General features: G+C 33.2%; 1 protein-coding gene across 1 annotated transcript in view; it reads right to left on the bottom strand.

Annotated features, from left to right (window-relative positions):
- Window positions 1-13,731, bottom strand: part of LOC134529496 (four and a half LIM domains protein 3) — a 411,563-nt gene extending 397,832 nt beyond the window's left edge. Inside the window, exon 1 of the mRNA XM_063363644.1 lies at window positions 13,434-13,731. Within this exon, the coding sequence (XP_063219714.1) occupies window positions 13,434-13,478 (45 nt within the window). The 5' untranslated portion in view covers window positions 13,479-13,731. The remainder of the gene's footprint in view (window positions 1-13,433) is intronic.
- Window positions 13,732-13,849: the final 118 nt, after the last annotated feature.

Here is a 13,849-nt window from a genome sequence, read left to right as displayed (position 1 = left end):
GAAATATATGGTCCATGTAGCATAACGATATTTGGATTATCATGTTGGCTTGGTGTTTTCGTTAATAATTTTTTACCAAGAAAAAAGTTACCGAAAAAATTTTCATTTCATATGATGCAAAAAATAGTTACATTAAATTCTGAATTTTTTAAATATCTGATTGCATACAATGTTAAATTATAAGGCTTAAAACTTGAAATGATTCAAATAACCCCAACTTATCCTACAGCTAAACGATAATTGACAGCATTTAACGGCAGATAAGATTATTTTACCATATCTTAATTACGAATTGGCTATCTTGCCTTGAAGTTGAAGGCCGTGTCAAAGGTAAATGATTCCCGACGCGTCGTCAGGTCTTGTTGGCCATGTTCAAAGTTCACAGTCTACAGTTGTTGGGGTCAAGGTAGTAGGCCTAATCAGGACTTTATTTCGTGAAAGAATATTTTCGTAGTGACTTTGCTTTTCAGTTCAACAGTATTTGAAGTCCATCGACAAAATCGAGTACATTTAATCTGTAGGATTCGGGGAAAGGAGAGCACACAGCCAGAATATATATTCCCCATTAGTTAAAAAGGATTTTTTTTCTATTCTCGTGTTTCACGTCACGTTTTCTACTCATCGTCAAACCAGTTTATAGCTTCCTTACGTCTCATCCTTGAAATAACAAAATAAGTACTAAAATGTCGAATGTAAACACGTATCAGGCTAGCCAACCACACACCATCTATAGTTAAAAACAGAAAACAAGTAAATAAATCGAAGTGCCTCTATGAATTTTTAATTATTACACATTAAATGTTATCATTTAGAAAATAAAAATATACATAAAAAATTATATTTATAAAAATTGTGTCTCTGTATGAAATTATTTACTAAAATAAACTACTAATGCAATTGACTTAAAATTCAAACAAGGTTTACATAGTAACCCAAAATAAGTTTAGAATTGTAAGAACGCAGACAGGACCGCGACGCGCGCCAGGTTCGGTGCTGGCTGGCGGCCCCGCACGGCCACTGACGTCACACGTCCACTGACGTAAGACACGCCACGCGTGCCTGGCTGGATTTACAAGGATCCTCGCTACCCCCTCTCCCCTTCCACCCTCACACCATTGTCAATGACCCTTTTAGCGGCCTGGGAAATACGAGGGTTTCCCGAGGCTGCCGCGCGAAGTGGCGTGAATAAACACCGCCTTTCTGGACTTTTCGGGCATCGGGTTGACCAAAAGTGAAGCGACACTTCCACCCCTCCCCCCCCTCCCCAAATGTCGATTCCAGAAAGTCTGAAAAGAGTACAAAAGCAGCGACGCCGGCCTCCGGGAGAGTTCCGAACGTAGACTGGAGCAGCGGAGTGTCTCTCCCCCTCGGGGAGCGATACTGGCGACATCCGTGCGATCAGCGAAAGGTGAAGAGGGCAAGTGGCCCTTGCTGAGCGCCCCGCATATATCGGGAGGCGATAACTGCGAATGAAGGCCTGGCGAGCCAGTCGGGTGCAACGAGCGATAGTTCAGGACTGTACTGCGGCGCGGTGTGGGTGAGTGTGCGAAGGAAGTGGACAGAAGAGCGAGCCACTGTCGAGCCAAGCTCCAGGAGTTTGTTAATGTTTCAATGACCAGTGTAAGACTAATTGTTGTGGACAGAGATATTATGTACATTAATTAAATTCATGGTTTAGACGTTATTAATAAATAAAACCGAACCAATTAATTGAGCTATAACTTATGAACCGTTTTCTCCCCTCATTATACTCGTAACAGTTTTTATTTTATTGTGATACCTGAAACGGTTCCGATGTTAGGGTGATAACAAATATAATTACTGCTATTTTATTGTACATTTAAAAAAAACTTTATCGGTAGTCTACGTCTATAAATAAATCCAATGCAATAACTTGGATCAGTATGGATTGTGTTGTTACTGAATGTAAAAACAAAAATGTAGTTTACAGGGAAGCTTTTATGTAAATTTATCTTCAGTGTACATATAAACATACGATTGTAATTAATCATTTATATCTTAATAACTTGTGTGACTCATTCTTTCCGTGCGAATGAAGTTGCGAGCGCTAGTTATAATTATAAACAACTATTCCAGTAAAACCTACTATTAAATTTTGACAATTATTTTAGCATTGATGACAAAAATTACATTGAAAATAATAATAGAACCTTACTTGAAAAGTAATTTTCGGCAGACCTAAACTAGTTGATGGATGATTTGACAAATGATGGTGTCAATAAAAAATGGCGGTCAGCCCACGATAACACTGTTATATAATGGTTCGTAAACTATTGTAACATAAAAAAATTAACGAGTTTTTAACGACCCATATACTTCATCGCCTTCACCATTATGAAGATAAATAAAACTATTTGTAGTATCACAAAATACCCCAATAAAATAACTTTGTTAAATAGTTAATGTGCAAAAAATAACGTCGTTGGTTGGTTCAATTCTTACTGACACGCCCTTACTGTCCACAATTGAGAATATATATAACCCAAGCCTAGTGTCTGAAATTTTTTGCTCTATCATTTAATATGATCCACTAATTAAATTTACTTTATAATTTCAAAGTAAAACAGTAGTAAAACACACATTTTTTTAGTTTGATGGTAAGACACAAATACTAAAAACGAATTGAAAACATTTTTATATATAAAATATAATCAGGTGTCCCAAAATTCGCCAATTGTACTGCACGTGCACAAAGCGTTGTTGCTGGCAAGTCGGAAACAAAATAACATTAAAACACCTGCATTTACCCGCTACTTGCACACCATCGGTCTTTATTAAGGATTCTTAGTGAAATTTAAGGATTTTAAGGGCCCTTATTCAATCAGACAAATTAAGGTGTGTTAAGGATATTACGGGTGCTTACGAACCCCGTATATTATTTTCATGTAACTATTAAATAAAATGATACTAATACAAGGTTAACCGGACACGAACAGAATCGCCGACGTATATTCGGCTAGGTTCGGTGAGAACTCGCCCACACAGTGTTGGCAGCATTATGCTAAGTAGGCATGGCTGCTTCCACAATCTAAATATTTGTACACCAAAGACGTGAAGACGCTGACGCATTCTTATACTTGTCTATCCGTGCTAAAACCTGATGGCCATGCGTCTCGATGGCACCATACACGCTAAATTTACCTGTCACGTCAGGTCTGAATGACAAACTGAATAACTGCGCAGTTCTGTAGGGCTAGACCTCAGGAATTCGGCCTGAGCTCTGGGACCTCAGTTCCCTCCGGTCAATTGACAGTTCGCTCAGGCCCGGGTATAAACTACGCAACAAACGCAAAATGCAAAAAGTTCAACAATGACGTTATCAAAATACCCGTTTATAAACTACTCAAGTCGCAAAATACAACGCAAACCTCTAGCAATTTTCAACTTATTACGTATCGGCTTGCGTTTCCGCTCTCGGTATTTGAAGTGAAGTGTTCCGAAAACTATTTAAGTCTCAAACGTTATATGCATACAAAGGTACGATGACATTAATTACATAACGTTTTCACTTGTTAAACTTTCACACAGTGAAATAAATAACACTTTTAAATTTGAATCTATATTAATATTATAAAGCTGAAGAGTTTGTTTGTTTGTTTGTTTGTTTGAACGCGCTAATCTCAGGAACCACTGGTCCGATTTGAAAAATTATTTCAGTGTTGGCTAGTACATTTATCAAGGAAGGCTATAGGCTATATTATATTATCAATAACATTAGGGATCCTTACTAAAAGTCCAATTTAGAATCAAATGCGTAGGAGGGGGTTAGATACAACATGCAGTACACGTACGAAGTGTGTGTTGACAATGCCGCAGGCGCTAGAAGTTTATTTCCTATTGCCTATTAACATTGTTACCACGCACTAGATGCCTTATCATTCTTAATTTTCCCATACAAGTAAAAAAAAACCGTGTGATACTAACAACGAAGCAATCAGTACCCTCATAAGAGTTCAATTAGTATTTAAATACTTTTTATCACTTTAAATCACAAACCTAAACTATTGTTTTTTTTTCCTCTCTCTGTGTTTAATTTGTTTTTTATTGCCCTTTTTTTCAAGTATATATATTTTACAGACTTGAAACTTCACAGTAATGTTCCTTATGTTACACAGGATGACATTTTCCGAAAATTAGATCCCATGGGTGGTTAAAACCAGGCAACAGTGGGTACTTTGTCTGCATGAGAACAGGATTTTGCATTGTTCATGCCTTCTGCGTCTCCATGGCAACGGGCATCGCGCGGCAGTGGCGTACCAACAAGGAAGGGCATGTATAATGAGCGGCGCAAGAGTGATCTGCCTGTAGACTGCCGTAGCAAAGTACGAGTACATCAGTTGTACGTTGCGTGCACGAGTCGGGAAACCATCGGTGATATTCATTTTCTCTCCGGTACATTATACTTACAGCATTGTAATAAATTTTCACTGAATTTTTTTTATTTACCATTACTGTAAATGGGAGATGTGGCTTAATTTTTTTCCATTAGTATAGCCGTGCGAAGCCGGGTCGGGCAGCTCGTTGTTGATAATTCCATGTTTTCATGATAAACCTGAATTATGAAAAGAAGCTCGGGGAAGAAATTTGTTTTCTCCTGTTTCACAATGTCAAGTTGTAGGGTTGGTGACGCCTTTCCAATTTTATGCTTTACAAACGATCGTGATTTTCTTGTGTAGGTTGCGTGTTGCGTAGTTGCATGCCTTGCGTAGTTTACAAACCCGACCTGTCCCGTCAGTTGCGTAGAAAATTTACTGATGGCCGCAAGCTGTGGGATTTGGACTACAGTAATAACTACAGTAATGGACTACAGTAATAAGTTCGAAAAGGCTTCCGCGTACTATAATGTCTAGGAAAAGTTAAAAATTAATTGAACCATGTGCTATAGAAAAAAATTAGAATCTTCTGTCATCTTTCCGGAGTACTGAAACAACTTAAGGAAAACTGATTAACTAGACGAAAAATTGAGCTGTGCCTACAAACACCCATTTAAGTATTTCGTTCAGTTTACACTTACTATCAGAATTCAAGCAAACTGAGAGTGGTCGCGGCCGAATTCAAGTGCACACTTGCGACTCCGCATAATTTACTTGCCCGCGTGGGCTTGTGGTGTACTAGAGCGTTCAATGGCAGTTCAAGGAAGACTTTTCGTGAGGGTCTATCACACAAAGTAAAGGACGCAGTTGCAAAATATTTTAAGTTAAATAAGTCAAATAATATTACTGAAATATTAAAAAATGTATGGTCTTAAATATCTTAGCCTTAATAGTTCCATAGAACTTTTGACGAGATAAAAGTTTAACACATATAGTTAAGTATTTGAGTAAACATAAATATAGCCTCCTAAATAAAATCAAACAAATAAAATTTTTTCTCGGGTTGGGCTGTCGCCCCCACCACCCCGCTTCTGGAGCTTGTGAGCAGTGAGGATCTTTTTTAACTTCTACCAATGGTACTGGCTAGCTAAAAGGTTGTTATTATTTATCTATTTTTGATTAATAAATTTAACTCAGCAGATTGTTTTTACAGCCAATTACCAACACGAATTTATACAACTCAAGTTTATAAAGTTGTTTCTTCAATTTAAATCATTGTAATGGCATGTATTTTTTGAAATTCCTAATAGCCTGTTGAAGAAACCACTTTTCATACTGTTTGCTTAACAAATTCTTTTAATTTATTGGTGTAAATGAGAGGTTTTAAGAGCCTTTACATAGTGAAATTTGGCAAAAAATTGCTGATTTTGAAATTGGTATATCTCATAAAGGACTGAACCAAACAATCTGAAATTTTCTCAATATATTTCCCCAGTAATACTTAAAAAAATAAACTTTTGCTGCCAAATAAGTGAATAACTTATACTACTGAGAGCTAAAATACTGGAAGAAAAATTCCAAATAATTAATTATTTGCTATGGCTAGTAAAGGAATGTATATTTGTCATAAAACTGAAAAAGTAAAAGTTCAACAGTTTTTGTTGTATGTAGTAGTAGGATTCTCAACGTTACATTAGCTGAGCTTTCCGTAACATGTTAGGACTTGAAAGGAACAATTCTCTACAGACAAATGATACCATACTACTGTATCTATAATAATATATAATAATAATTTTTACACCAGCAATTGGGCTTCCGCCCGGTGGCAAGGAGTTCCCACCCCCCAACTACCCTCACTCCTCCCCCCTCTGGAGCCACCTTCGTAAGTCCTTCCCTCCTCCCAGATCCCGTGTCCTCCCCTCAAGTTCGTTCCACTCTCGCCCCGTCCTCACATCTCAATGACATCTGTTCATAAGCTGTTCTGTGAGTGGTTGTGTATTAGTCATAGCTTTATTATAAGAAGTGAAGTTTGTTTTTTAGAGATACAGTTATAATTTATGCAAGGTTTCAAAGTTATCTAGCCTTAACGGTTGATAGGCATGTTAAAAACAAAAGGAAGTGTAATGAAGTGATCTTTTGGTTTTCATGTTGATGAATTTTGTCAAAAAACTTGTTACCTTCAATTTTTAAAGAGATTTTTGTAGTGAGTGATCTACTGCTAAAATGAAGAAAAAAATTGATGAAGTTAAGAGTTAGTCAAAGTATAAATTAGGTTTGCCAATATCACTGAAATAAGTATGTCGGAAAATAAAACCATATTTTTAAGAGTCTGCAGTGAGTTATATTTTCAAAGTCACAAAAGTTACTAAAATGTAGCTAAAGAGAAATTTAACCCTAGTATCTTGATAAGCCAAAACTACCTCCAGTCAATTTAGTCCCAGGCAAATAAATTTGCCCTTCATGTTAAAAAGAAAGTTTACTTTTGAAGAAAATCCCTCAACAAATGATAATGAAGTTTTAACTAATTCAGTAGAAGTTTCTATAAAAAAACTGTAAATGAAAAATCCTATATTTGTTACAAATTATATATTTCCACAATTACAAAATAATCAAGCTAAATAAATCCGATCGCTGCAAAATAAAACACAATATATTCCATATTTTGTACAAGGAAAACTACAAAGACTCATTTTATGGGAAAATAACTGCAATCACAACTCACTCTACCAGTACTAGGAATGAGTAGGAGTATGGAGAATAGATAACTTTAAAGAAGAATAAAAAAAAATTATTAGTGTGCTACACGAGTCTTGGTCAGGAAAATAATGTGTGTGATGAGTTCAACTGATTATTTAGTATGACTTAACAAGAGATAAAAATCTGAAGGAATTCTTTATACAAAAGAGGTTTCTTTATTTTAATTAAATTTCTTGTAGAATTCAAGCAACGTTCTCCTCAAATGGTGTGTGTAGTAGGATCTTAGGTACAAATAGGCTGTATCCAAATACATAGGGATGCATCCATAGCACACACTTCCCTACATCCAATAGCAAATGCTGCCACTTTAATGTAAAGGATGCATTTCTAAGAGGTGGATGGTATCCAAATACTATTACTGCTAGCACCATCTGTTTACAGTTAGTCATACTAATGTGCATGCATCATTATATCCGCGAAGATTCAGCAAAATATAAATAGAAATGACCATTTGTAACAACAATTATAAAATTTTAATGTAGCGTGGGATTTTATAAATGTTAGCAATCAAAATAAAAATATTGCTATGAATCCCAAAACATTAAATAATATTTACAATCAACATTAAATATCTATATAAGTTAAGTTCACCAATAGGTAATAATTTTAATACTCATATTTACAGTTTTCTATATTTCTCAGTCATAAATCAAATTATTTATGTTCTCAACAAATCTTACACCAAAACTCTGAAGCAATATAATGAACAAACAACATACAACACTATTTCAAAACTAATGGCTGTAGGGGAGCATCAGTGGATGCGAGTGTCGCATCCCCGAAATCATGAGTTTAGCGGACACATGTAGGGATGCATCCGCATCTCTAGTGAGAATTCAGAAGCAATGCAAAGATGACTGCGTCCACTACAATACACTTTTAGGTGATCCCTTAGCTAAGGCTAGTGTAGCCACAGAGAGAGTGTGTGAGTGTGATACAGAGGAAATGAAGTACTTTTAATATTGGTAGATTTATGAAATTGAACAGTCTAAATATTTTACTACAAGTGTTCAAAGAAAAAAAAAACTAACACAGGTAAAAATTACTGGGGGCGGTTGCGTGAATGCAGTTTTTAAATAGGTGAAAATGTGTTCTTTCTAAAAAATATTGTATGGTAAGGAGAAGAAGAATACATTTCCACCTGTTGTATTCTTTTGTTACCGTACCCGTATTAATATTTTTGAAAATGAGATGTTTCGAAATAATATTTTGTGAGTATCGTGAACTAGAATATAGTCCCATCTGGTCTATTGTAGTTTCAGATACTGGTATTTAAATTTATGAAAACGAGCAGTTTCAAAATAATATTTTATCGGGATCGTATAGTATAATACAGTCCAACCTGGACTATTCTATTTTAACATACAGGTATTTTATTCCTCATAACTAATGAAATTAACTACAATACTGATGTTTGAGAAGAGTGAAGTTTTGTAATAAATAGAACACGGTTGTATATTCCACGATACCGCATAAAATTTTAACATCTGCATGTATTATATCATAAGAAAATAAAATATTGATATCGCAAAATAGAACAGAGCGGGAGGGATCATAGTGTAGTTTACGATACTAGGAAATTAAATAATTATAAAAATTACATGCGTGAAAATTTGTGTGTTTAAAGTTCCTTGCCCAAAACCTCCATACTCCCGCGCTTATCCCGAAAGAATGTAGGGTTGGTAATTAAGTATTATACGGTATTTTGGTAACAACATAAGTATTTTTATGGTTTCCAAAAATAGAATAATCCCAAATGTAAGTAGGCCTAGTTTTATTTAAGACTTACAAATATGTTTTAGGCAGCATCAATGCAAATAATGTTTTATGCAAATTATATATTATGTACATAGATATCATTTTACTGTTTGTTAACAGTATGGATATTTATAAAGATAATTTAGATATTAAAATTTATAATCCAAAACCATTTTTACATTTAGAGATATTTTTAACTAGTGTGTAAATAGTTATTTTAAAACTATTTGTAGTAATAACAATATTACAATTTAAAATGCTTTACTGATTACAAATTACTAAAATAACATTTTCATACTTTCCATATTTTTTATTCAGTTCCTTTTGAGATATATTCCATTAATAAAAATTTGAAAATCAGCAATTTCTGCGAAATCTGAATATTTGAAGGTTTGTAAAACCTAAAGGTTTGATGTACTTAAATGGTCTTCAATTTGAATACATTTAGTGATCAGTTACATATATATGGATATAAATATTTAAAGAGAGTTTTCATTCCCTCTACGAAAAAAAATTTCTATGAAATCATTAATTTGGATTTAATTTAAATGTAATTTTCAAATCAAGTTTAAGAATATTTCCTAAAAAAAATTTTGGTTAAAATGTAACTTGGAGTTTTTTTTTAAATATTAAGATGATTTTCATTTCAAGTTTTTAGTTTAATAAATAAAATAGTTATTTAACTTACTGTTTCTCATTAAAAATGTTTAAAATGGCATCCTCTCGAACAAACTGAACAATAGAAGCCTGAGTGTTAGTGAATAAAATAAAAAATAATAATAAATCATTTTGTAATCCTAGATACATATGGAAACAGAAATTGTACATTGTTAAAAATTAAATGAAATATGTCAGCAACACCCACTGGTTAGTTTAATAATCACTGCTCAAACCATTTCCAGTTTGGTTCCTTTAGAAAATTATTTTCCTGAAAGCAACACTTCAGAAGTACCTGCATCACTTTCTATGTTGAGTTAGTGGTTTATTGCAATTTCATTCCATTAATTTTTATCTAATACAATTTTTATGATTGTTCGACTATAAGCATTGCATTTTAGGTCAAGTAGCAAATACTGTAGCCCCATTTTATGCTATTAACAAAAGGTTAAACAAGTTAAATATTTATGATAAAAAATTTTGCTAACAACTGCAGTGCATAAGTCATTATTTCAGTTTTCACAGTTAGAAAAATAAATAAAAATTTACTTCCATAACCCCAATTTCAAAACATTTCTTCATAAAAATGTGGAATGGGCAAAAACTACAAAATTCAACATAAGTGAAGCAGAGCCTTAAAAATTCAAAACTGTGACTGGCTACCAAGATCATAAAAAAGACAATGCAGACAGTTATTACTTAATTTAAAAAAAAATTCTGACAACTTTTATTTCACTGGCCAAAAAAAATGCCTGATAAAAAATTATGTTGCCTGCGTGCTCCTAAAATATATTTCAATATTCAAGACACTATCAAAACGACAAATTTTTTTTCCAATGTCCTATAGCAATGTGATATAAAACTTTAATTATGAATAAGTTAATGTCTTAGTATCATGGACATCTGGTATTTAAAATGTAGGTGGAAAAATACACTAACATAAATGAATTGGTAATGATTATAAAATGCCACAGCCTTCGCTAAAACTTACTAGATTGTACATGTAGGATTTTTTTAATTATCATGATAACGGTTTTCAAAGAAAAAAATCTTAATTTAAAATTTATGCTGTACTAACTATTCAAACAAAATGGCTTTCTTAGATCATCATGTAAAAGCATTTGTTATTTATTTACAAAATTTTTTTATTTAGTTCTGTGGATGCCACATAGTCTGGTGGGCTCAATTCTAGATCCCGATACCGGCCAAGTGTGGAAGCTTATTTGTAAAAAAAAGTAGGGGAAAAGAATGTCACGGAAGCTGGCCAATGATAATAAATTGAAGGGTGGAACAAAGGAAAATGTCGTAGTTAGTATTAGCAACCGTGAAAGACAAAATAGCACCGTGGAAAGCAGGGTGAATTTTGGATCAATAGTAGTGGTTGTTTATATGAGGAAGAGTGAATTAATACGTTGAATTGAATACCATTATCAATTGTATAAATAAGTATGCAATAAGCATTGAGTTAAGTAATAAGAAATTTGTTGGATACGTAGGATAATGTCTGTAGTAGTGACGAGAGAAGAGGAAAGTCGTGTTTATTTAAACTGTATCAATATAACACTACATTGTAAAGAGAGAACATGTGGTTATGATTGTACCAGGGAAGTGACAGTTCGTGCTTCACAATACTGAATGAATTAAAAGAAGAAATGGCAAACTGTTCTTTGTTTAAATTTAATATATACACAAGAAATATTGACAGAAAACTATTATTGCCATAGTGCTAAAAAAGGCAAGTGTTTTATCATGGCTTTTAAATATTTGTGATTTGTAGTTTTATGTGAATTTTGTTTAATGTATTAGGTGAGAGGTGTGTTGTGTGTGTGTCAATTGCGATGTTATGTGAAACAGTTACCGGTACTACTTGTTTGGTGAATCATAAAAGTTATTAGGTAATGTAAAAATGGCTCATTTTCCTGGAGGATAAGTAGTTGTTTGGTATCCATGTCCAACACACTACTATGTATTAATAAAATCTAAGCATAACCTGACAATACCAAAATAAATAAATTGCTTAGTAAAAAACTAACCTTAAACCACCACTCAACACTCAATCAACAATATACCAAATCACAAAATATTGCAAAAAAATAACACCATTAAGTTTGATCCACAACTCCATGTGACAAGTATCAAATGGATAAGAGCACTCGCTAATTAGTATATCCATCTCATGCCATAGGTGGCCATAGCTGAACAGACCCAAACCCATTCATTCCCCCAATGTCCATTCTGTTACATCCATATATAGTTTGTAGTGTGCTCTGGCACACATCATTATATTAAAAATATTTGTATGCATTATATATTTGTGTAACACACAACTGCATATTAAAAAAATTCACATGTTTACCAAAATATCTGTGAAAAGTTTTTATTATAGCCTTTTCAAACATTTTTCCATTTAAATTTTCTCGTTTTATGCTTAGTACTTTTAGCCCACAATTTCTCTCGTCTTAATGAAGAACACCCTACTATCAAAGTTTTAAAGAATTCAGTCAAAATTGAAATAAAAGCACATTTTTAGGATACCTATTCAAATAATATTTGTAACAGTAAAAAAATACCATTTTCAAACTTTTTTTAAAAAGAGGCCTTGATTTATTTTATTTTATGAGCAATTCGGATTTTGCTATATTCTTTAAGCATTTCTAAGTCTAACAATTTTTTGATCTAGTACAGAGCCTTCCTAACAAGCCTCTTAAGCTATGTTGCTATTGGTAGACTACATTTTGTAAATACAAAGGTCACATGTTTACATTTGATAATTTAATTTATGACCAATTTTTCAATTTTTTTTGGTCAAAATTAAGGCTTAAAAAATTTAATCAATTAATACAAACTACCTATTCCCTGATACGTTAATTTTCCATGATTAATGCTGAATGCATAAATAATTGCAGTTATTAACTAACATAAACAATTGTGCAAAACTTCTAAAACACTTTTTTCATAAAAAATACAATAGAAGTAGTTTAATGCACAAGACTTTTCAATTGCTTAAGAGTTTAGATTTTAAACTATTTAATTATTTAAGCATATGTTGAAACAAAATTTTTTTCAAATAAACTAACAACGTATTAAAGAAAATATAACTTTATTAAATATAAGATATGCATCAGTTACTGTGCAGCAGTGAAGATACTAAGCTTCAAGCTCACAAAATGCCAAATGTATATTTTCTATTTAAACAAGAAACAATTATGAACGCAGCATGAACGCACAGGTATTGTGATGAAAATTAAAAAATTCGATATCTCCTAAAGTATTTGGAATTTCTTATCTCCGCAGGGTTTAATGAAAAGAGGAAGTTAAAGAGCATAGAATAAAAATATCTTCGGAATTTTTAATTTTTTTTTAACAAATACCACTACTCTACATATTTACCCCAAATTTAATTTATTGTGTATTTTGAGTTGTCATATCATATCTTAAAAGGGAGTTACCTCAAACATCTGTTTTAAACAACCTCTTTTTTTTACAGATCGCCTCTGTTAGTGAGAGCAGCACCACCAAAATGTATCAGTGTTTTAAGTTCAAAAAAAATTAAGTACAATTAAATGTTATAAAAAATTTAATTTAGATACAAAAAAAATTCAACAGTTAATTCGCCTTATTTTGAAAAAGTCAGTTAAGTAAATAATTACTCAAATAGAATACCTTCTATGCGATTAGGGTGTAAACATGACATTTTCACGTGGCTGGCGCACAATGTTGGCAATATTACTATGGAACATTGTACTGTATTTAGGCCATGTAACCTAAATAAAAACTCGCAGAGATAAACATGTGCCATGATAATTATTTTAGCTCAATGACAACAAAGTTGCGAAACGTTAACAGACAGATCTTTCAGGACTAAGAACCGAGGTAATTGTTGAAATACTTTAACTGCATGGCCTTATTTCTGATATTATCACTTACCGTATCCTGGAACACATCGCGGGGCGTCCTATGTACTCCGTTCATATTTCTTTTACGTTAAGGCCGCACATAACACAACGACAACACGCAGCTAAAAATGCACACGAGCGCATCTGACAGCTTGTTTGTAAGTTTTGTTCACTATACCGCCATGCCCAGCCCTATGCAACAGGTTGTTCACCGAGTACGTATCGCCAACATTAAAAAAATAACTATCTTTATTTGAATATTTGTTATCACTACCTATATACACAGTCTGAAAATTCTGATTTAAGTAATGAAACTATGTACAAAATAAACATTAAGACACGTGGGATTTGTAACTTTTGACAACACTGGTTACTGACGTCATTTTATGCTATGACGTTGCGTAGCAACTGTTATTTGCATCTAATCAAGGAGCATACAAGTAGGCA

The sequence above is a fragment of the Bacillus rossius genome, chromosome 2 (assembly GCF_032445375.1).
Source record: "Bacillus rossius redtenbacheri isolate Brsri chromosome 2, Brsri_v3, whole genome shotgun sequence".
Taxonomy (NCBI): Eukaryota; Metazoa; Arthropoda; class Insecta; order Phasmatodea; family Bacillidae; genus Bacillus; species Bacillus rossius.
This window is presented reverse-complemented; position numbering and strand designations above follow the sequence as displayed.